The sequence below is a fragment of the Phyllobates terribilis genome, unplaced genomic scaffold (assembly GCF_046119375.1).
Source record: "Phyllobates terribilis strain yellow unplaced genomic scaffold, ASM4611937v1 Scaffold_9__5_contigs__length_417890890, whole genome shotgun sequence".
Lineage (NCBI taxonomy): Eukaryota > Metazoa > Chordata > Amphibia > Anura > Dendrobatidae > Phyllobates > Phyllobates terribilis.
The window spans coordinates 174,877,807-174,902,913 of NW_027362769.1; the positions used below are offsets into that span (position 1 = coordinate 174,877,807).

The 25,107-nt window shown below is 48.6% G+C and overlaps 1 protein-coding gene across 1 annotated transcript in view; it reads left to right on the forward strand.

Annotated features, from left to right (window-relative positions):
* Positions 1-24,199, forward strand: part of TMBIM1 (transmembrane BAX inhibitor motif containing 1) — a 49,544-nt gene extending 25,345 nt beyond the window's left edge. Inside the window, exons 2-12 of the mRNA XM_073647413.1 lie at positions 16,496-16,818; positions 16,980-17,068; positions 17,639-17,703; positions 17,980-18,033; positions 18,117-18,167; positions 19,007-19,046; positions 19,258-19,295; positions 21,068-21,155; positions 21,920-22,015; positions 22,827-22,880; positions 23,363-24,199. Of these exons, the coding sequence (XP_073503514.1) occupies positions 16,521-16,818; positions 16,980-17,068; positions 17,639-17,703; positions 17,980-18,033; positions 18,117-18,167; positions 19,007-19,046; positions 19,258-19,295; positions 21,068-21,155; positions 21,920-22,015; positions 22,827-22,880; positions 23,363-23,509 (1,020 nt within the window). The 5' untranslated portion in view covers positions 16,496-16,520 and the 3' untranslated portion in view covers positions 23,510-24,199. The remainder of the gene's footprint in view (positions 1-16,495; positions 16,819-16,979; positions 17,069-17,638; positions 17,704-17,979; positions 18,034-18,116; positions 18,168-19,006; positions 19,047-19,257; positions 19,296-21,067; positions 21,156-21,919; positions 22,016-22,826; positions 22,881-23,362) is intronic.
* Positions 24,200-25,107: the final 908 nt, after the last annotated feature.

Sequence of the window (25,107 nt, forward strand, 5' to 3'; positions counted from 1 at the left end):
AGACTGTCAGACCGCAGGAATAGAAGCAGGTTGACACAAGACAGGCAGGTAGCAGACAGGAAACTGGCAGGTAACTGGAAACGGGACCTGAGGGCTGAAGCAGAGTGATGAACTGTGCTACAACATTGCTCGGGCACCTCCATTTTGGAGGAGGTGCCTTATATATGGTGAAGTCCTCCGGCCATTGGCCTGGGACTCTTTAGGACGGCGCGCATGGCCCCTTTAAGAGAGGGGGAGCGCGCGCGCCCTAAGCACTGTGGCCGGGAAGGAGCGCGCGCTGCTAGCAGAGCGGGAGGAAGACGCCGGGCACGGAGCGGAGAGGTGAGGGGAACAGCTTCCCTGCCTAGTAGGAGGCAGGGATGCCGACGCTACAGTACCCCCCCCTTTAGGCCCCCCCTTTTTTAGGCCAGACAGGAATTTAGCAAGGATGAGAGGGGCATGGATGTTCTCCCGGGGCTCCCACGTTCTCTCCTCAGGACCAAACCCCTTCCAATCTACCAGAAAAAGTCTTTCCTCTTACTCTTTTGGTGGCCAGAATGTTCTCTACCTCAAACTGGTTTTCAGCGGAAACCGGAGCAGGAGGCGTACCTGTAGACTTGGAAAAGGAGTTAAGTACCACGGGTTTGAGGAGAGATACATGGAAGGAGTTAGGGATCCGCAGGTTGGCCGGGAGTTTCAATTTATAGGCCACCGGGTTGATCTGTTTGATAACCTCCAGTGGGCCGATGAACCGAGGCCCTAACTTGTAGGAGGAAATCTTGAGCCGGACATACTTGGACGAGAGCCAGACTTTATCTCCAGGACGGAATTGTGGAGGATCCAGGCGTTTTTTGTCAGCGTGTTTTTTCATCCGCTCGGACGACTGAAGGAGTGCGGATCGGGTACTCTCCCAAATGGAGGAAAATTCGCTAACGAGAGATTCCGCAGCCGGATTGTCCACCGAGGTGGAGACGGGAAATGGGATCCGAGGATGCTGACCGAAGACTACAAAAAACGGGGATTTGGAGGAAGATTCGCTCTCGTGATTGTTGTAAGAGAATTCGGCCCATGGCAGGAGATCCACCCAGTCTGAATGGTGGGCATTAACGAAGTGCCGGAGGTAACTGGTCAGGATCTGATTGATCCGCTCCACTTGACCATTGGACTGTGGATGGTAAGCGGAGGAGAAGTCCAGGGTGACGTCTAGCAGTTTACATGTGGCTCTCCAGAAGCGAGAGGTGAACTGAACCCCACGATCCGACACGATGTGGAGAGGCAGGACATGAAGACGGAAGATGTGGCGGATAAAGTCTTTAGCCAGCTCGGGTGCAGACGGGAGGCCTGGCAGGGGAATGAAATGGGCCATTTTGGAAAAGCGGTCAGCGACCACCCAAATGACTGTACAGCCGGCAGAGACAGGGAGATCTGTTATGAAGTCCATAGCTATATGCTGCCAGGGGGCAGCAGGTACTGGAAGAGGAAGGAGGCGACCGGCTGGCAGGTGTCTTGGAACCTTGTTGCGGGCGCAGGACACACAGGCAGAAACAAAGTCTATTACGTCCTTGTGCAGGGTAGGCCACCAGTAGTGCCGGGTAATAAGCTGGAGGGTCTTTTTCTGACCGGCGTGGCCAGCTAGTTTAGACGAGTGACCCCAGTGTAGGATCCTCTCCCGATCAGGTACAGTGACGAACGTCTTACCGGGAGGGAGACGATTTAGACTCACGGGAGCCACCTGCATTACTCTGGCGGGATCGATGATATGTTTAGGTTCCTCCTCTAGATCAGACACCAGGAAGGATCGGGACAAGGCGTCCGCTTTGATGTTTTTGTCAGCCGGGCGAAAATGAAGAACAAAATCAAAGCGAGCAAAAAACAAGGACCACCGGGCTTGGCGCGGGTTAAGTCTCTGGGCACTCTGGAGGTAAGCCAAGTTCTTGTGGTCAGTGTAAATTATTACCGGGTGAAGAGTCCCCTCGAGCAGGTAACGCCACTCCTCCAAAGCCAGTTTAATGGCCAATAACTCTCAGTCTCCAATAGAATAGTTGCGCTCAGAAGAGGAGAAGAGTTTGGAGAAGAAGCCGCAAGTTACCATTCTCCCGGAAGACGATTTTTGGGTAAGTATCGCTCCGGCTCCAGAGGAGGAGGCGTCAACTTCCAGGAAGAACTGCTTGTTGCCGTCCGGACGATGCAGCACCGGGGCGGAGGAGAAAGCCTGTTTTAAGGAAAGAAAGGCTTCCTCTGCTGCGGGCGGCCATTCTCTGGGATTAGTGCCCTTACGGGTGAGCGCGGAAATTGGGGCAGTCCGGGAAGAGAAGTGCGGTATAAAGAGGCGGTAATAGTTGGCGAAGCCCAGGAACCGCTGAATAGCCTTCAACCCCTCTGGTCGAGGCCACTTCTCGATGGCAGACAGTTTCTCAGGATCCATTCGTAGGCCGGTCTGAGAAATTATGTAGCCCAAAAACGGAAGCGAGGTCTGCTCAAAGAGGCACTTCTCATATTTAGCGTAGAGGTGGTTCTGCCTGAGCCTGAGCAGGACCTGACGAACATCCCTCCGGTGAGTCTGGAGATCCGGAGAGAAGACCAAGATGTTGTCCAGGTACACCACTACGCAGGAGTAGAGAAGGTCCCGGAAGATGTCATTGACCAACTCTTGAAAGACGGCGGGAGCGTTACAGAGACCAAAGGGCATTACGAGGTATTCATAGTGGCCGTCCCGCGTGTTGAATGCCGTCTTCCACTCATCTCCCTGACGGATACGGACCAGGTTATACGCCCCACGGAGGTCCAGTTTGGTGAAGATTCTAGCCCCCCTCAGGCGGTCAAATAATTCAGGAATGAGCGGGAGGGGGTATTTATTCTTCACTGTAATCTGGTTAAGGCCTCCATAATCTATACATGGACGGAGTGAGCCGTCCTTCTTTTTGACGAAGAAGAAGCCTGCTCCCGCCGGGGAGGTAGATTTCCAGATAAATCCCCGGGCCAGATTCTCCTCAATATATTCAGACATGGACCGGGTCTCTGCTGCGGACAAAGGGTAGATACGCCCACGGGGAGGAGTAGAGCCGGGTATCAGGTCGATTGGACAGTCATATGGTCTATGAGGGGGTAATGTCTCTGCTTCTTTTTTATTGAAGACATCCGCATAAGACCAATAGGGAACCGGTAGACCGGGTAGATTGACTGGGGTAGGAGAAGGACGAACAGGATGAACGGGAACTAGACAAGTCTTATGGCAGTCCTGTCCCCAGCGAAGGACCTCTCCGGTCTGCCAGTCTAGCACGGGTGCATGTTTCTGGAGCCAAGGTAGACCCAGCAAGAGTGCGTGAGAGAGTCCAGGTAGAACATGAAAAGAGATGCTCTCAGAATGCAGCATTCCCACCTGCAGAGTTATGGATTCTGTGATGAGTTGGATGGGATGTGGTAAGAGGCCCCCATCCACGGCGGCGACAGATAAAGGTACGGCCAGAGGTTTGGTAGGAATGCGGTACCTCTCTACCAGGGATTGAGAGATGAGATTACCAGCAGCTCCTGAGTCAAGTTGAGCCAGTTCGAAATAGCGGTTCTCTCCGCAGGTGATAGAGACTGACAGCATCAGGGATGGAGAGGGTTTACTTTTGTCTAGGGCGACCTCTCTGAGCGACCCTAGACACAGGCGTTTCCCGATCTCTCTGGGCAGGAACGGATCCGGTGCTCCTTACTGCCACAGTAGAAGCAGCTCCCCTCGGCACGGCGTGAGTCTTGACGGGTTTTGACCATCTTGGTCTGGTCGACCTGCATAGGCTCAGGTGAGTGTGCCTGGGGAGTAACGGAGGGAGTGACGGGTTTCTGGAAAGTAGGGGCTAGACGTGGAAACCTCCTCTCACGGGTGACCTCTTTGGCGCGCTCCTGGAACCGGATGTCAATCCGGGTGGCAAGTGTTATCAAGTCGTCGAGAGTGGTAGGAATGTCCCGACTGGCAAGTTCATCTTTAATACGGCCGGACAGACCCTCCCAGAAGACAGACACCAGAGCGTCGTTATCCCAGGCCAGCTCCGAAGCAAGGGTACGGAACCGTATGGCATATTGGCCCACGGTGAGATCTCCTTGACGGAGGCGTAGCAGAGACGATGCGGATGAGGTCTTCAGTCCGGGTTCGTCGAAGACTTTCCAGAAAGCCGTGAGAAAGGCTGGCAGGTCGGACACCAGGAGGTCTCCTCTCTCCCATAGAGGATTTAGCCAGGCCAGGGCCTCCCCCGTGAGATGAGACATGATGAAGGCAACTTTGGCCCGGTCGGAGTTAAACTGGTGGGACAGGAGTTCAAAGTGCAGGGTGCACTGGTTTATGAAGCCCCGAGCTTGAGCGGGGTCGCCTCCGAAGCTAGGAGGTGCAGAAAGCCGGGGTCCGGGGCAGGATACCATGGTATTGGTGGGCAGCGGCGCTGCCGGGTTGCGAGTCATGACGCTAGCGGTGGTTGCTGGTGGAGCAGTCAGAGTGTCCAGGCGAGAGTTGACATTCCGCAGGTGACCCAGGATGGACTCCTGTTGGGACCTCTGACAGGACAGTTCATGACATAGATCCGAGAGCAAGGGAGCTTGGGTGCCACCGGGTTCCGGTGCCCGAGCAAACTGTAACTGGTCTGGGAGGCGGAACCTCTGAGCAACTATACAAGGGGGCAGCCCTTGTAAGGAAGCGGGTGGCGCCCAGGGAAGACGGGCAGGTAGTCACAGCAAGTGACAGGAACAGTCTCTGGGTAAACGGGCAGGTGGTCACGGCAAGTGACCGGGACAGTCTCTGGGTAAACGGGTAGGTGGTCACGGCAAGTGACCGGGACAGTCTCTGGGTAAACGGGCAGGTGGTCACGGCAAATGACCGGGACAGTCTCTTGACAGGCGGGATCACGGCAAGTGACGGCAGAGCCTCCAGGTAGGCAAGCAGGCTGGTAGCAGGTGGACGCTCCCAGGTGAGCGGGCAAGAGTCTCTGGACAGGCAGGTGGTCACAGCACGTGACGGCAGGGCCTCCAGGTAGGCTAACAGGCAGGTAGCAGATGAGCGCTCCCAGGTGAGCGGGCAAGAGTCACTGGACAGGCAGGTGGTCACAGCACGTGACGGCGGGGCCTCCAGGTAGGCTAGCAGACAGGTAGCAGGTGAGCGCTCCCAGGTGAGCGGGCAAGAGTCTCTGGACAGGCTGGTGGTCACAGCACGTGACGGCGGAGCCTCCAGGTAGGCTTGCAGGCAGGCAGCAGATGTGCGCTCCCAGGTGAGCGGGCAGACGGATCCATAGACAGACTGGCAGGGCTGGTAGGCAGACTGTCGGACCGCAGGAATAGAAGCAGGTTGACACGAGACAGGCAGGTATCAGACAGGAAACTGGCAGGTAACTGGAAACGGGACCTGAGGGCTGAAGCAGAGTGATGAACTGTGCTACAACATTGCTCGGGCACCTCCATTTTGGAGGAGGTGCCTTATATATGGTGAAGTCCTCCGGCCATTGGCCGGGGACTCCTTAGGACGGCGCGCACGGCCCCTTTAAGAGAGGGGGAGCGCGCGCGCCCTAAGCACTGTGGCCGGGAAGGAGCGCGCGCTGCTAGCAGAGCGGGAGGAAGACGCCGGGCACGGAGCGGAGAGGTGAGGGGAACAGCTTCCCTGCCTAGTAGGAGGCAGGGACGCCGACGCTACAATATTCAGCAGTCTGTGTCTCCTATGTGATGTATATTCAGCAGTCTCGGTGCCTCTTATGTGATGTACTGTATATTCAGCAGTCTGTGTCTCCTATGTGATGTATATACAGCAGTCTCTGTATCTCCTATGTGATGTGCATATATTATACACCGCTGTGAGTTCTTTTCCATAACTTATCATTGTAAAGAGTCGCCTGTGCCCCAGACCCGACCCAAACCTGGAAGAGCAGTTTCAAGTAGCATCATCCATACCACCTAACATCACAACTCACCAAAGAGGAGCAGCTTCAGCCGTCACATTAAGGCTGAGTTAACTGTTTAACTAAATATAACAAGAGCATTTGTAACTTTATGACTTTGTACGGCTGTGAATGATGGTATAAATATCAGAGTGGCCGTGGGCAGAAAGGTAGGTCCCCCGCACCTGGTCCAGGCACTAACACAAGTGATCACCTATGTAGGCAGCGCTGGGTCTCTTACAGATGCACATTGGTTTGTTTACCTGCACAGACAGCAAGCAGAGATCTTAAAAAATGTGAGCAATTAGAGCATTTGAAGATACTATAGAATACAAGGGGGGAAAAGACCTTTCTTTTTTTATATCCATAAAACGTTTCTCCTCCATGAGCAGCGTCTAATATGCCCTTAAACTGCAATACTAGAAACGACCATTGACAAGAGTGGCGCTGTTGCTGGAAAAAGGTGAATTTAAATTTCCACCTGTGAACTGCAGATCTGGAGTATTTCAGGGATTTGATGTGACAGCAGTGTCCGGCTGTACCGGGCAGCAGAGTTCTCATTTCCAGCCTGTAGATAAAATAAACTAAAGCTTTCCAGAATAAAACTGATGGGGATTTGTACGAGGGATGTTGCAGTTTCATCACTATATGAGAATTTTTGGCTTTGTTGTGAACGCTCCCTCCTGTAAAGATTCTTTGGTCACACCCAGGTCACATTCTTAAACGGTGAGTTCTCCAGTATGCACGCACCTCTTAAAGAAAAGCGACCGCAAAATCTAAACCAATGGTGTTCTAGCGTTATTTTAGTGTTACGATATTTTTGTTTTGATTTATCAGCGGTTACAGATCAGTCATAAGATGAGTTTGTTTCCTTAGGCGCCAGCACATTAGTGGCATGTATACAGATAATGGCTGAGAGTGCAAAGGACCGCCCAAAGTCACCGCTCATGAGGCAAAGGGTTGGCAAGAAGTCCATATATTATTCCCCTGGACTAAGTGCAATGATCATTGGAGGAAAGAGGGCTCAGACTTCACCGCCCCAATAGTTTACATTTAGATTAGAATAATGTTCATACAATGTTGAGTTTCTGTGTACATGCATTACTGATCCTGAGATACATCCTGTATTATACTCCAGAGCTGCACTCACTATTCTGCTGGTGCAGTCACTGTGTACATACATTACATTACTGATCCTGAGATACATCCTGTATTATACTCCAGAGCTGCACTCACTATTCTGCTGGTGCAGTCACTGTGTACATACATTACATTACTGATCCTGAGATACATCCTGTATTATACTCCAGAGCTGCACTCACTATTCTGCTGGTGCAGTCACTGTGTACATACATTACATTACTGATCCTGAGATACATCCTGTATTATACTCCAGAGCTGCACTCACTATTCTGCTTGTGCAGTCACTGTGTACATACATTACATTACTGATCCTGAGTTACACCCTGTATTATACTCCAGAGCTGCACTCACTATTCTGCTGGTGCAGTCACTGTGTACATACATTACATTACTAATCCTGTACTGATCCTGATTTACATCCTGTATTATACTCCAGAGCTGCACTCACTATTCTGCTGGTGCAGTCACTGTGTACATACATTACATTAGTGATCCTGAGTTACGTCCTGTATTATTCTCCAGAGCTGCAGTCACTGTGTACATACATTACATTACTGATCCTGAGTTACATCTTGTATTATACTCCAGAGCTGCACTCACTATTCTGCTGGTGCAGTCACTGTGTACATACATTACATTACTGATCCTGAGTTACATCCTGTATTATACTCCACAGCTGCGCTCACTATTCTGCTGGTGCAGTCACTGTGTACATACATTACATTACTGATCCTGAGTTACGTCCTGTATTATACTCCAGAGCTGCACTCACTATTCTGCCGGTGCAGTCACTGTGTACATACATTACATTACTGATCCTGAGTTACATCCTGTATTATACTCCAGAGCTGCACTCGCTATTCTGCTGGTGCAGTCACTGTGTACATATATTACATTACTAATCCTGTACTGATCCTGAGTTACATCCTGTATTATACTCCAGAGCTGCACTCACTATTCTGCTGGTGCAGTCACTGTGTACATACATTACATTACATTACTGATCCTGAGTTACGTCCTGTATTATACTCCAGAGCTGCACTCACTATTCTGCTTGTGCAGTTACTGTGTATATACATTACATTACTGATTCTGAGTTACATGTTGTATTATACTCCAGAGCTGCACTCACTAATCTGCTGGTGCAGTCACTGTGTACATACATTACATTACTGATCCTGTACTGATCCTGAGTTACATCCTGCATTATACTCCACAGCTGCACTCACTATTCTGCTGGTGCAGTCACTGTGTACATACATTACATTACTGATCCTGAGCTACATCTTGTATTATACTCCAGAGCTGCACTCACTATTCTGCTGCTGCTGTTACTGTGTATATACATTACAGTACTGATCCTGAGTTACATCCTGTATTATACTCCAGAGCTGCACTCACTATTCTGCTGGTGCAGTCACTGTGTACATACATTACATTACTGATCCTGTACTGATCCTGAGTTACATCCTGCATTATACTCCACAGCTGCACTCACTATTCTGCTGGTGCAGTCACTGTGTACATACATTACATTACTGATCCTGAGCTACATCTTGTATTATACTCCAGAGCTGCACTCACTATTCTGCTGCTGCTGTTACTGTGTATATACATTACAGTACTGATCCTGAGTTACATCCTGTATTATACTCCAGAGCTGCACTCACTATTCTGCTGGTGCAGTCACTGTGTACATACATTACATTACTGATCCTGTACTGATCCTGAGTTACATCCTGCATTATACTCCACAGCTGCACTCACTATTCTGCTGGTGCAGTCACTGTGTACATACATTACATTACTGATCCTGAGCTACATCTTGTATTATACTCCAGAGCTGCACTCACTATTCTGCTGCTGCTGTTACTGTGTATATACATTACAGTACTGATCCTGAGTTACATCCTGTATTATACTCCAGAGCTGCACTCACTATTCTGCTGGTGTAGTCACTGTGTACATACATTACATTACTGATCCTGAGTTACATCCTGTATTATACTCCAGAGCTGCACTCACTATTCTGCTGGTGCAGTCACTGTGTACATACATTACATTACTGATCCTGAGTTACATCCTGACCCTGTATTATATTCCAGAGCTGCACTCACTATTCTGCTGGTGCAGTCACTGTGTACATACATTACATTACTGATCCTGAGTTACATCCTGTATTATACTCCAGAGCTGCACTCACTATTCTGCTGGTGCAGTCACTGTGTACATACATTACATTACTGATCCTGAGTTACATCCTTGTATTATACCCCAGAGCTGCACTCACTATTCTGCTGGTGCAGTCACTGTGTACATACATTACATTACTGATCCTGAGTTACCTCCTGTATTATACTCCAGAGCTGCACTCACTATTCTGCTGGTGGAGTCAATGTGTACATACATTACATTACTGATCCTGAGTTACATCCTGTATTATACTCCAGAGCTGCACTCACTATTCTGCAGCTTTAGAGATCAAGTCTACCAGCATTCGCAATCCCTGCAGAGCACTACTTTGTGGCATCTGACAAGTTTTCTTACTGTTTCCAATGATAAACTTGTGAATGCAGCTCTGGAGGACGCTGCAGGTTGTGGAGAGTTTGCTCCTTTCTCTACTTTTTCTCTTTACTGACACAGATTTTCCAGCTCTTTCTATTGAAAGGAAACAAAAACCAGATGCCGCTCTTCACTCGCTTCCTGTATAATATCCCCCCGGCCTCCCATATGCTGCGCTGACATTATATTCTGTAGGGTGGGCACTCGGTGGATGCAGAACTTATGAACCCCATTCTTACTACAAGTCGCAGATATTTAACCATTTCACGCTCCTCTTGCACTGACTTCTGAGTTTGTTTTCTTCTCCATTCACATCCAAAGTGAAGGCAAATATCCTGGCAGTCATTGTATCTGGCGATCCTGTGACGTCACAGCTTGTACCGGTCTCGTTATGTCCCCCGGAGCTGCAGACTTATTCTGTGCTTTGCTTTGGGTGTGAATGGAGACTACATCTACACGTCACTCAGGATGGTTTCCAGCGAGCGGGTGACTCTCCGTGGGTCAGAACATCCCACACCCAGACTGTGCTGTCAGGAGCTCCTGAGTCAGAGAGGGGACGTCCGCGCTGTCACAGCTCTGACATATAATGAGCGATATTGTTCCCTTACTGTCAGTGCCGATCATTCATCCAACATACTGAGACTTATCATTGTGTCACAGCCGCAGAACCCCCCCCCCCCATCACAGCGTGTCATCCGCAGATCCCCCCCCCATAACGGCACGTCATCCGCAGAACCCCTATAACAGCACATTATCCGCGTCCTCCGCAGTTCACCCCCCCCATAACGGCGCATCATCCGCAGATCTTCCCATAACTGCTTATTATCCGCAGAACCCCTATAATAGTGCGTCATCCGCAGATCTTCCCATAACTGCTTATTATCCGTAGAACCCCCATAATAGTGAGTCATCCACGGATCCCCCATAACAGCGCGTGATCTGCAGAACCCACATAATAGTGCATCATCCACACATTCCCCATAACGGTGCATCATCCACAGACCTTCGCCCCTCCCCCCTGTAACTGTGCGACATCCTGCAGGTGATTCCCCCATAACGCTGTGCATCCTTCGCAGGTGATATAGTGTTGTGTGTCAGCCGCTCAGGGTCCTGTTGTTCTTCAGCTTTGTGTGTTTGCTTTGTTCTTTCCTGGTTAGGGAGCTTTCACATTGCGCTCAGGCACTCGTTCGGTGGTCCCATTGGGGCTTAGGTCCAAAATCCCTCGCAAAATAGGATATGGATGTATGCACTGACGGGGCCATAGTCTATAATGGTGCTGACACAGCGAACGTGCGCTCTGCCGTGCATCATTTTCGAGAGTGTACGCCTCCTGGAGACGGACACACAGACTGGGCCACTGAATGAATGGGACAGCACCTTACATTGTCGCTTTGTTATTTCCTTTTTACATTGCAGCTTTGTGTGTTTGCATTGTTCTTTTCTTGTTACATTGTAGCATTGTTTTTTCCTTGTTACATTGTAGCATTCTCCTTTCCTTGTTACATTGTAGCATTCTCCTTTCCTTGTTACATTGAAGCATTCTTCTTTCCTTGTTACATTGTAGCTTTGTGCTTGCCTTGTCGCCTTGTCTCTTTGTGCTTTCCTTGTCTCTTTGTGCTTTCCTTGTCGCTTTGTGCTTTCCTTGTCGCTTTGTGCTTTCCTTGTCGCCTTGTCGCTTTGTGCTTTCCTTGTCGCTTTGTGCTTTCCTTGTCGCTTTGTGCTTTCCTTGTCGCTTTGTGCTTGCCTTGTCGCTTTGTGCTTTCCTTGTCGCTTTGTGCTTTCCTTGTCGCTTTGTGCTTTCCTTGTCGCTTTGTGCTTTCCTTGTCGCTTTGTGCTTTCCTTGTCGCTTTGTGTTTTCCTTGTCGCTTTGTGTTTTCCTTGTCGCTTTGTGCTTTCCTTGTCGCTTTGTGCTTTCCTTGTCGCTTTGTGCTTTCCTTGTCGCTTTGTGCTTTCCTTGTCGCTTTGTGCTTTCCTTGTCGCTTTGTGCTTTCCTTGTCGCTTTGTGTTTTCCTTGTCGCTTTGTGCTTTCCTTGTCGCTTTGTGCTTTCCTTGTCGCTTTGTGCTTTCCTTGTCGCTTTGTGCTTTCCTTGTCGCTTTGTGCTTTCCTTGTCGCCTTGTCGTTTTGTGCTTTCCTTGTCGCTTTGTGATTTCCTTGTCGCCTTGTCGTTTTGTGCTTTCCTTGTCGCTTTGTGCTTTCCTTGTCGCCTTGTCGCTTTGTGCTTTCCTTGTCGCCTTGTCGCTTTGTGCTTTCCTCGTTGCCTTGTGCTTTCCTCGTTGCGTTGTCGCTTTGCTGCTTCTTGTTCCTGTTGGCGCAGATCATTTACAGAGGTGGAGATAGCCATTAATAAAAACCTAAAAATAACTGATGGACACCTCCCGCGTTCTCCTTTTCCTGTACATATTGCGACAGAGAACTGAGTTGGTTACAAATCCGTCATTACTTCCACGTGATGGTGACGCCCTGACTCCTCTCATCACACTAAAATCACTTCATTCACTGACAACAAGCAGAGATCTTGTAACTAGTGAGGACATGAAACAAAAAGTATATACAAGGCAGTGACGGTGGTCGTATAAACAACAAACACCTTTTTTAAAGGGGGTTGGACAGAATTAAAAACACGTGTGCTTTCTTTTGAAAATAGCACCACCACTGTCAACAGGATGTGTGTGGAATTGCAACTAAGCCCCATTAATTTCAGTGGAGTCTCTGTATCAGACATTACCATGGATAGACGAGGCGCCATTTTTGGAAGAAAGGAGAAGTGTTAATAGGGGTAAAATAGTACAACTTTTTTGAGTACTTAGATTTTTCAGATTTGGAACTTCCCTTGAATTGAGAGTAATATCCTGTGGGTGTGATGTAAATGTTGTGATTTGGAAAACCCTCCTTTTATATTGAGGTAATCTTCACCATTTTGCTCTCCTCTGTCATTGTCATACAGGGGGCCGTTGGGGGTCAATCCTCGGTAGCAGCAGACACGTTGTGGTCGGGGTTATTCCGCTTCTCGCTGCTCATTCACATTTTCTGATGACGACGAAACGGAAATAATTTTTCTCCTTATTGAAATTTTAATGACCTGATGTTTGTGTCTGGAGCCTCGATGGGGAGCAAAGCTCAGCAGATCAGGATGCCGCTGTGTATCCGCCGAGCGGAGGCCTCGCTGCCCTGTCTGCGCCTGATAATGGCAGCATGGAGGGGGTCTCGTGTGTGTGCACTACTAGCTTATGTTTATCAATGGTCAGAAGTGGTCCTGGATTCATCTTCTCTTCCTCCGGTGGTCCTAGGGGAAGGAGAACACCTCCTTGCTGGCCGAGTGGTCAGAGAGCTTTGCTTCCTCACTCGTGGCCTCAAAGGTCGCGTGGGCATGGGGCCCCATCCGTGGCGGGGTGGCGTTTGGGCATGGGGCCCCGTCCCTGGCGGGGGGCCGCGTGGGCATGGGGCCCCGTCCCTGGCGGGGGGCCGCGTGGGCATGGGGCCCCGTCCCTGGCGGGGGGCCGCGTGGGCATGGGGCCCCGTCCGTGGCGGGGGGGGCCGGGTGGGCATGGGGCCCCGTCCCTGGGGGGGGGGGGGCCCGCGTGAGCAGTATCACGGTGCTTCTTAGTGTCCCTAGTGGACATAGAGATCTCTCAGTGATCAGAAAGTGCCACTCTGATGGCCCAGTAATGGATCGCTCTCCTGGTGATTTTTCTGAGCTCATCACCAGGAGACCATCACATAAGATAATATGAGGCTGGGGGGATTGTCAGTAACATCCACCTGTAGGGAAATGGCGATGTATATGACCCCATGTGTTGCCCTGCGGCCCCGGTGTGCACAGTGTCCCTGTATCTGCTCAGGCTCCGCACCGTTGCTCATCTGTCCGGACTGTGTGACGCCATCTGGACTCTCGGTGCTCAGATTTCCATAGATTGGCGTTCAGTGTAATCTCTGCACACGGTCAGGGCTCAGGCCGCTCCGTGGTACTGACTCTGCTCATTAACCTCACACAGGCGGATTATATATAACCATCTCCATAACGAGCCTGAGCCTGAGCCTGGTGCTGGGCCACAGCGAGCGCCACCGGTATTACACCGCGCACCATGACTGCAATATTCAGGAGCAGCGTCAGGAGGATGAGCGGCCCAGAGTCCCACTGGGAATATTCAGATATCCTTCTATAAATCATGTGGCGGGGCCGCCCGTGCCGGGATGTAGCAGGGTCGTCCTCATAAGAGCTATAGACACAAAATTTTAGGAGACTTCTGACGTGTTGGAGCCATAAAATCATTAGTTGTGTAAGGAGGTGGCGTACCAGTGAAGGCGCAGGGGTCCAACCACAAGAGGACGTGGGCGATAATGTATGGAGACAGAACACGACACACATGCCCACTTCTAGATGAGGATTTACTTGGGGCGCTTACACCATTTAGCCCAATCTGAGTAGATGCCTCAATAAAATCAGGATAGTTGTGGAGTTTGCAACATGCGTCGCCACCGCTGACCACTGTGTGCCGGAAAAACCTGTTGGGGGCAAATAGTCGTCTGTAAATCTGCCCCATGTAGCCGGACGGCAGCTCCATCCACCAGCTGAGGATATGATGGCCTCTGGTCACTGTTTACAAATGCAAAACTATAAAAACTATTTGAGCGGTCGTCAGTAGGGGGTCGCTGGTCGTCAGTAGGGGGTCGCTGGTCGTCAGTAGGGGGTCGCTGGTCGTCAGTAGGGGGTCGCTGGTCGTCAGTAGGGGGTCGCTGGTCGTCAGTAGGGGGTCGCTGGTTGTCAGTAGGGGGTCGCTGGTTGTCATTAGGGGGTCGCTGGTCGTCAGTAGGGGGTCGCTGGTCGTCAGTAGGGGGTCGCTGGTCGTCAGTAGGGGGTCGCTGGTCGTCAGTAGGGGGTCGCTGGTCGTCAGTAGGGGGTCGCTGGTCGTCAGTAGGGGGTCGCTGGTCGTCAGTAGGGGGTCGCTGGTTGTCAGTAGGGGGTCGCTGGTTGTCAGTAGGGGGTCGCTGGTCGTCAGTAGGGGGTCGCTGGTCGTCAGTAGGGGGTCGCTGGTCGTCAGTAGGGGGTCGCTGGTTGTCAGTAAGGGGTCGCTGGTCGTCAGTAGGGGGTCGCTGGTCGTCAGTAGGGGGTCGCTGGTCGTCAGTAGGGGGTCGCTGGTCGTCAGTAGGGGGTCGCTGGTCGTCAGTAGGGGGTCGCTGGTCGTCAGTAGGGGGTCGCTGGTCGTCAGTAGGGGGTCGCTGGTTGTCAGTAGGGGGTCGCTGGTTGTCAGTAGGGGGTCGCTGGTTGTCAGTAGGGGGTCGCTGGTTGTCAGTAGGGGGTCGCTGGTTGTCAGTAGGGGGTCGCTGGTTGTCAGTAGGGGGTCGCTGGTTGTCAGTAGGGGGTCGCTGGTCGTCAGTAGGGGGTCGCTGGTCGTCAGTAGGGGGTCGCTGGTCGTCAGTAGGGGGTCGCTGGATTCCGTTGAGTTCTAATTTTACTCTTGGTGATTCCTTTCTTCTTTATGGTGAGCAGAATATTGATGACGAATAAACATTGATGGTTTCTGAGGCTTCACGTTATAGGTTTATACATAATTTACACCTTTTGACTGGAGGCAAAAGTAAACGATTTGGGTCCCCCCAATCTGTGCACCGGACCCACCCACCATGACTATTCTAATTCTGGCGTCTTGTGGCAGAGCAGCTCTTGGGTCTCCTCTGTAACTACGTCCAGTCTTCTGACATCCAGGTGCCCGGGGAGAGGCAGGTGTCTTGTGCCCCCTTAACCTGTGAGCTGTTACCAATCCCTGGTTGCCTCCCCTCAGTCCAGTATTGAGACCCTTCTCCTCCCGGCACATGTATTGTATCTTGGATGATGCCCTTTTGACTCTTTGGTTTTATTCAGCTTTTTTCCTGAAATCTACCATGTATACATTGTTATACTTTTTTTTCCTTTTTATTTGTTTAATGACATTTTTCCTATTTTATGTAACTCTTTTATTACACCCGCTCTATCTACTTTAATTTCAGGTAGAAAAAGTGTTAAAATGGAACACTTGTTCTTAGTAATGAATGAAAACAGTACCGAGTCATGTGCGGTGTAGGTGATTCCTTGCTGTCTTCATTCATTAGCTGCTCAGCGTCTGTCATCTGGTTTGCTGCCTATGCAGAGTGCAGCAGCCCATGACAAACTCCTAGCGAATGCTGCGCTCTGCATTGGCAGATCACTGCCCCGCTCCAAGAATAAGCTTCACTTAACTGGGGCCACTCATTCAAGAGTGGGGCTAGGTCAAAATTTTGCCCCTAATAGACCTTGGTGCCCCAGGAGCCGCCCTTGTGTCCTCCCCATGTACTACGCCACTACTCCCACTCAACTTTCATCTTCAAGATCTTGAGGCTTCCAAACTGTGTGAATTGTCCCTTGCACCAGGATGGAAGGCCGCTGTATGGGCCGGTACCCCAAATAACAAAACATTATGGTATAAAAGGCCACTTCTACAAAGTCTGACGACTCACCCCTGTGTGTGGCCCTGATGGGGGTCTTCCTCAGTGCTTGTGCAGTGCGAGTCAGTCCAACTCCTGTCCCTGTCGCGCCCCATGTGCATTCAGAGAAGCAGAGGCCCATGACTGGGTGCGGACCTCCTGGGCCGGGGAAGCGGTGGCAGTGTGGCGCTCATCACAAAAGGGGACGAGACCTTCCCCCGATGTTTAGGGGTCACTCCTGAGCGCTACAAGACTCCTAATTCCAATGACGGAGGGGGTCCCGGCTCAGTGGTCGACATAGATGAGATCTCCACGTGACACCCCAGCTTTACCATTTACTTGTGGGGTCACCCGGACCCCCATTATGTCCTCTTTATATTTTGGGTGTCGGAGGTCTCACTTTGACCTTCTTGTATACAAGAATAATGTGAATTCGTGATGACTGATTCGTATCTTTCCTTTTCTTCCTTTTTAGGATTTTTGTTTTTTGATTTGCAGCCATGTCCTACCCCAATGCCCCCCCACCATACAATGATCGAGACCCATTAAATTACCCTGGTGGGTACAACCAACCTGGTGGATACCCTCCACCTGCTGGATACCCTCCCAGCAATTACCCCCAGCCCGGTGGCTATCCTCCTCCGTATGGACAACCTGGTGGATTCTACCCACAGCCTCAGCCCGGTGGATATCCTCAGCCGGGGGGATATCCTCAGCCGGGGGGATATCCAGAGCCAGGACATAACGAGCCCCCCAAGCCGGTGATGCCGATGCTTCCGAACATTCCTATGAACCCCGGTAAGTGCCAGCGGTCTTCAGACGTTTCCTCCTCGTGGGCGGTTTCTTCTTGGCCCAGATCTGGTCTGGGTTCATCATCGCACACGAGCTGCGGCGGCCGCCATTGCTGGAGAGATGTACAAGACACCTGACCAATTATATTAATTTTCGTTATCCCGCAGGCGATTCGGACATCTACAACACCACCACAGGGGACGGGGAGTTCGGCTCTTGGGACGACAAAGCCGTGCGACACGCGTTCATCCGTAAGGTGAGTCTCCAGAAACGCGAGGAGAAAAAAAAAATGTCCGTTATGTGTAAAATCTATAATAATGAAGCAATTCTGCAAATAATCTTGATGAAAAAGCACCTACCGTTTTGTGTTCACAGCTCCTCGACAGACTTATGTGTCTCCATAGTAACAGACTACAGGCACACTCTGTGTAGTCTGATCTTGCAGTCTTGTGTTACTCCACTTCCTTATCTATAGTGTATAGGCTATGAAGAAGAGGGGAACACATGCCGGGTCTGACTACGCAGGGTGTGTTTGTAGTCTGTTACCATGGAAATGCATGAGTTTGCATGGAAGCAATGTATGCAAAACGGGGGAACGTTTTTAATCAGGAAGATTTTGTAAAGTTGGCAGGTTTTTTGGTGCATTAGAACAAAAAATAAACTTGGTTGCAAAACTATTCATACCCTTTAATTTAAAAAAAAATGAATGATTTGTGTCTGCAGCTCAGTCTAAGCTCGGGGGTCCGCAGAATGCAGAGGAGAGAGGGGGTGGTAGTTACAGCATGGTCTGCGCTCTCGTTCTTGACCTCGTGTTCTTGTCTTTCAGGTTTACGCCATCATATCGCTGCAGCTATTGGTCACGGTGGCCATCATCGCAGTCTTCACCTTTGTGTAGGTTTCATCTCCTGCTCTGATAACATGTTGTCATATTCTGTCCTGATATCTTCCTGTAGGACGGTGTTCAGACGCAGTATTGTCATTGATGACTGGGCACACATTATCGGCTGATCTGATGGATTGTATTGGGCGCCGTTCACACGGGGGTATTATGGGGCCGGGAACTGGTGATCTTTTCTGTGTGCAGTGCTGCACAATAACGTCGCTGCATTATAACAAGCTGCTGTAGATTTTCCCCCTGAATGACGGCCGTGTATGTATCTCGTGCAGGGAACCGGTCTACACCTTTGTGAGGAGGAATCCGGCTGTGTATTATGCATCTTAGTGAGTATATACCGCACTATCTGTCCTGTATACCCCAGGAGCGCTACCGTGTGTATGACTGATGTGTCTGCTCTACTTCACAGCGCCGTCTTCTTTGTTACATACCTAGTTCTTGCCTGCTGTCAGGGGCCAAGGTAAGTCTCCTATACTCCAGAGCTGCACTCACTATTCTGCGGGTGCAGTCTCTGTGTACATACATTACTTTACTGATCCTGAGTTACATCCTGTATTATACTCCAGAGCTGCACTCACTATTCTGCTGGTGCAGTCACTGTGTACATACATTACATTACTGATCCTGTACTGATCCTGAGTTACCTCCTGTATTATACTCCAGAGCTGTACTCACTATTCTGCTGGTGCAGTCACTGTGTACATACATTACATTTCTGATCCTGAGTTACATCCTGTATTATACTCCAGAGCTGCACTCACTATTCTGCTGGTGCAGTCACTGTGTACATACATTACATTACTGATCCTGAGTTACATCCTGTATTATACTCCAGAGCTGCACTCACTATTCTGCTGGTGCAGTCACTGTGTACATACATTACATTACTGATCCTGAGTTACCTCCTGTATTATACTCCAGAGCTGCACTCACTATTCTGCTGGTGCAGTCACTGTGTACATACATTACATTTCTGATCCTGAGTTACATCCTGTATTATACTCCAGAGCTGCACTCACTATTCTGCTGGTGCAGTCACTGTGTACATACATTACATTACTGATCCTGAGCTACATCCTGTATTATACTCCAGAGCTGCACTCACTATTCTGCTGGTGCAGTCACTGTGTACATACATTACATTACTGATCCTGAGTTACCTCCTGTATTATACTCCAGAGCTGCACTCACTATTCTGCTGGTGCAGTCACTGTGTACATACATTGCAGGGGGTTGCGCTCCGCACCCACACTGCGGTTGTCATCTCGTCTCTGAATGTTGCGCTTCTTTCTCTTGCAGGAGGCGCTTCCCCTGGAACGTGATTCTTCTGAGTATATTTGTGAGTACGACGTCTCTATTTGTGGCGGCGGAGGTGGTGGTTGTTCTGTCCCTCTGTCCCCGATGTCTTTGTCCCTGTTGACCTCACGTGCACTTTATTCGCCCCCGTCCCCCTCATCTTGATTCCTGCCCCTCTCCCCCCCGACGCTCCGCTGCTTGCTGTGACGCCCGGTTTCTGCAGGTTTTGTCTCATGACCGTTCTCTCTCCGCAGACGCTCGCCATGTCCTTTATGACCGGGACAATCGCAAGGTCAGTAACTTGTCACACGCTGGGGCTGTAGAGGACGTCATCACTCCTGCAGCAGCCGCTGGTTTTCTAATTCTGTTGTTCTCGGGGTTTGTCTAAATAAAGTTAGTACAGAGTGAGTAATGTCATCAGATCCAAGGACATCATCAACCGAAGCTTCTAGACCTATAAAAGATTCCATGAGGATATTTTTCCCATAGGACACACTGGACAGGTGAATGGAGGAGTTGTGGATCCCACTCCCCTACTCTCTGACATCACCAGTTATCCTCCTGTAACTCCACCCCCTCACCAGTAGACTTCACCAGTCCACATCATATAACCCCACCCCCTGTATGACATCATTACTCATCTCCATATAACCCCACCTATATATGACATCATCTCTACTAATATAACCCCACCCCCTATATGACATCATCACGATATAACCCCACCCCCTATATGACATCACCATATAACCCCACCCCTATATGACATCACTCATCATATAACCCCACCTATATATGACATCATCACTAATAACTATATAACCCCACCCCCTATATGACATCATCACACATCACTATATAACTCCACCCCCTATGACACCACTCCTCATCATATAACCCCACCTATATATGACATCATCACTGATAACTATATAACCCCACCCCTTAAGACATCACCAGAACTTTAACCCCACCCTCTTTATGACCTCACCTGTATTCCTCCTATAACCCCACCCCTTACGACATCACTAGTACTCCTCACGTAACCCCATCACCTATGACATCACCATTCCTTACATAACCCCCCACCCCTGTATGACCTCACCAATTCTTAAATAACCCCCTCCCCCTGTATGACATCACCAGAAATGCTCATATAACCCCGCCCCCTTACTGTCTTATAACCTTTATACTTTGTGTGCCCACGATGCGTTTTTTTAAGCGTTTCCGCAGCGGCAAAAACTCTGCAGAAACGCTTGGTAGAAGGTCTGCCATGTCCCCCAATGATAATCCCCATGTGCTGTGCACATGCTGCGGAAATGTCCGCTGCGGATTATCATTGCGGAAAAAAACGCAGCACTACCAATTATTTTGCGGAAGCGCTGCGTTTTCGCCGCCATTGACTTGCATTAGACCACATGGAATCCGCATCACTGGATCTGTACATGCAGAATCCATGCGTTTCAATGTGCGGATGGTACCCGGGTGTGGAGGACAGGAGACTCTCCTCCGGACCTGGGTACCATGGTGGGCACATAGCCTTACACTACACCAAGGGTCTGTTTCTTCTTTATTTGCTGAGGCATGAATGTTATTTGTTGTTCCCTGTTATCAGCCACATAAGGACACAACCTCAGCCCTGTGATCTCTACATTATTATCTAACCTACAGAAGCTTTGATGTGAATAGGGTATGACTGATATTATCCGAGCCCCCTCCCCCCGATAAGTTGGGGGTCTCGGTAGTTCCACCTGATGTGACTGCGGTGACACCTGAAGAAGGCGAGAAGTCGTCTCTCCACGCAGTAACCACAGCCGCGCACAGTACGAGCCGCTGAGGAGCGTGCGGTCAGGAAATGGGTCACACGGGGCGTTTACGTGTCTGTAGTCGATGTAACCGTATAGTCATAGATGAAAAACCTCCATTCTTTACACTGCAGGCTATTCAGGGAACTGGAAAATTGGGTAGAACCTGTTAATAGGGCGCGACCATAAAACGGCCAAATGTTGCTTTTTTTTTTTCTCTTTGACGAGGTGTGAATGGTCACTATGGTTTTTCCTTCAGTTTCTACAGTTCTAGAGCCGTGTTGATCTGCATAGGAATCACTGCGATCGTCACCATCGCGGTGACCGTCTTCTGCTTCCAGACCAAGGTACGACGCCGTCACCCCCAGAGCCGCATTGTGGGGGCTTCTTATTTCTTCTACCCTCATGACTTGGTGTTATTTAAACAAAAATAATTAATTTCACCATATAAGTGCAGTGAAAAGCTGAAAAACAAACCGCGCCGCCATCGTATTTTTAAATTTTTTTTTTTTTTTTGTTCTTACACTTTTCATTGTGTGGAACTAGGAAGATCCAGCTGAACAAATCTTCTAAAATCCATATTTTATTGGGTCATGCAAAAAATATTTTAAAAGTCCACCTTGGAGAAGAACAGCAAACGCGTTTCGCACTAAAAGTTCTTAATCATTGCATAGCCACTTTTCATTGTGTGGTACGATTATGGGGAGACCAAACTTGTGATTTTGTTTTACTTTTTTTTTTTTTTTTATGGATAAAAAGGAAATCTGAACTATGCAAAAATAAATAAAATTGAAAATAAATAGTTTTATCACCATTTTCCGAGATCCGGAACTTTTCTTTTTTTATCGCTGGAGCCTACGGGGGGTCTTGTTTTTGAGCATCAAGCTGTAGTTTTTATCGGTAATATTTTACATATGATGTTTTCATCGCTTTGTATTGTTGTTGTTTCTTTTTATGGGAAGTGCAGGCATCAAAAAAAAAAAGTAAATTCTGTTTTTTCATTTTTTTTAGTAACGGGTAAAACATGTTTTGTTTCATTTTTCCACTCCTAGAAGGTTCCTTTAAGTCATATTTGGCCTTTGACTTGGTTTTCGTTTGTGTCTCCTGACAGGTGGACTTCACCTCCTGTGCTGGACTGTTCTCCGTGCTGGGAATCGTCCTCTTCGTCACAGGCATCGTGACCGCCATCGTCCTGGCATTTAAATATGTGAGTATAAAAACGTCTAAGTGACTAAATATGGTGGAAAGAGGGGAGTGGTGCTGATTCTGCTTCTTCCCTGTGATCTGTCAGCTGCTCGTCATCTGTAATAATCCCCTCTGGGATCCACTGATTGCTCCCTGGGGTCTCCCCTCCCCCCACCTCCGGAGCAGTGGTATATAAACTCCCCCCCCCCCCGGATTGTGTACGCAGAATGTACGTACAAACAGGAAACACGCCGGGGTCATGAACGGTTACAGGGTTTATACAAGACAATGAAATCTAAAGTAAATGAAAGAAGAAAAAAATTAAATACAAAAAGTTACACAATATTCTATACGATGGGCACCACCTGCTGGCCAGAGCTGGAACTGCTATGAAAAGTTTACAAAAATAAGTAGAAATAATGTAAAGACAATAAGATCTTTTTTTTTTTTTTTCTCTTACAAATTCATTGAATGCCATATTAATTGTTTCCTATGAGAATTTAAAAAAAAATATACCCCCCCAAAAAATTACAAAAATTAAAAAGAAATCTCTTGAATGGTGCATCACCCAAATTTCGCCTCTCACGAACAACTAGCAAGGTCATGCAAGGTTAACCCTATTAGCGTTTTCATTTAATTAAAGGGGAACATACTCCTATATATTAGATCATTGAGTATCTAGCATTGCCCCAGTATACGTCCCTGATTTGCCCCTTTTAAGATGGGATTCTCTGATAACGGCAGGCAGAGCAGTGGCTGCAGACGGTGAGGGTTGTAATACCGGAATGTCCATGTTGAAGGTGACAGCTCATGTGTTTCCTTGTCTCTTGCAGGTATATTGGCTACATATGTTGTACGCGGCTATTGGGGCTGTTGTTTTTACTCTGGTTAGTGTATTTTATTTTTTTACTAATTTGTTACTTTTTTTTGGATTATGCTGATTGTTCTTTAGCGATAAAGTGCGGTTCTGACACCTAATCTGTCCACCCTTATGTAAGTGATCTCCTAAAAGCTGTTGTCAGGAATTAGACAGACATGGCTGCCCTTCTCCAAAAAACTGCACCGCACTTATCTACAGGTTTCATCCAGTATTGCAGCTCAGCTCCGTTGAAGCGACTGCTTCAGAGCTGCAATACCATGCACAACCTGTAGACCAGGGGGGGGCGCTGTTTTTGGAGGCAGGAAGCAATGGTTTTGTAATCCAGGACAACCTACTTGGCACAGAGATTTCCCTGCTTTAGATTTTGGAAACCATATCTGGCCAGAAGATTTTTAACGCTGGGGGCCCGGGTGTGGAGACCCTCACCTATTGCTAGCCGGAGGAAATAATTTGCTTGCGTTTAATCCCCCTCCACTTTGTCTGTGACAGTTCCTGGCCTACGACACCCAACTGGTGATCGGAAACCGGAAGCACACGATTAACCCCGAGGAGTACGTCTACGGCGCCATGAAGATCTACACCGACATCGTCTACATATTCATCAACTTGCTGCAGATTGTGGGGAGCAGGACGTAGAAGACCCCCGGCTCTGAGCGGCAGCGCTGTGTCGGCCCCTGTGGGCATTTTTTGCAGTCTGATCACAACTTTTATATTTTTTTTGTATATCCAGCAGAACTTGTGCCGGAGGCTTTTACATTTGCAGACTGTCCACTGTCCCTTCTAATACTACTGTCCCCTCGCATTTACCCAATTTTTTTTTTTTAGCGTTACCTATTTTTGTAGGGTAACGTTTCTCATTGTGGAGACCACCACAGGTCAGGCAGTGCTCCCAGGGAAAAAAAAAGTATGCAAATTTGAGAGGAAGGGGAGGGAACTGCCTCCTCTGCTGCCACCTATTGGAGGCCATGTGCAACCCTTTATCAGAAATTGGTAAGACCACAGAGAAAGGTGAGGCCCCCCTCATTGCCTTTCAGTGAAGGATTGTAGATAGACCCCTGGCTGTCAGATGCGAATGGGGGGCAGAGGGGGTGTCCTTGATTTAAATGGTTAAATGTCATCTTCTTAGTGCATTTTTTTTTTTTTACAAACTGGTGCAAAGGCAAAACTTTTACACTATAGCGCCCCCTGCTGGTTGTGATCAGCTGTCCTCCGGTCTTCTCTTCTGTATAGGTCAAGCATTACTGATGTTTATTCATATATATATTATAAGTGCCATTTCTTCTGTATCACTGTATGATATTAAACCTGATTAGTCCTGGACATTGATCACCGCCTGAGTCTCCAGAAGACTGATACATTGTATCTGTTACTTCCTATTCAACAGTGTAGCAAATGCAGACAACATAAGAGAACAAAATGTATCGTTCTCTCATCAGCCATTCCAGGCTGCCTGTGCTGCTGGTCATTGATTGATTTAAAGAGAACGAGTCAGAAAGAAATGACCTATTTTTAAAATTTGGAGTTTTTTTGTTAAGCTTTTTTTTAACACTTTTGGCAATTATTTATATTTTTTCTACATTAAAAAAAATATATAGAAATCCTGCAATTTTCACACCGGACAAGTTATACACTTTCAGGAAATGCACATGTACATTAGCAGCAATGAACAGACTCTGACCTTGTCTGTTGTATTGAAGCATCTAATGAGCGTGTGCGAAGTCATTGTGAAGGAAGGAGGAGGAGGTGAGCCGTGAAAACACAGGATCCACCAATCACAATTGATATCTGCTCTGTATTGGAGGTATTTTGCTTGCAGTGTAATCCTGCCTCTGCTGATAAGGAGACTTCTGAAAAATCTTTCCTGAAACAGCCCAAGTCACCAGCGTGAAAATTGCAAGATTTCCGATTTTTGTTTTTTTAAATAATTGTGATATCAAAAAAAAATTACCAAAACTTTAAAAAAAAAAATACATGTGACAGTAAAAGCTGATTAATGTCATTTTCTGATGATTTCCTTTAAGAAAACCTTGCCTGCCCCTCCACGATTATTACTTTATATCACATCTCCAGAGCTGAAACATCCTGTGACCTTCATGTCCACATGTGACTGATATCAGCCGTGCGTCTTATAAAGCTGCTGAACTATTATAAGCTGATTTTAGTGTTGGGGGCTCTTCAAAATGCAATTCCAAAAAAATATGTGTATTGGATAGCTTGCTAATTGCAGGGGTCCG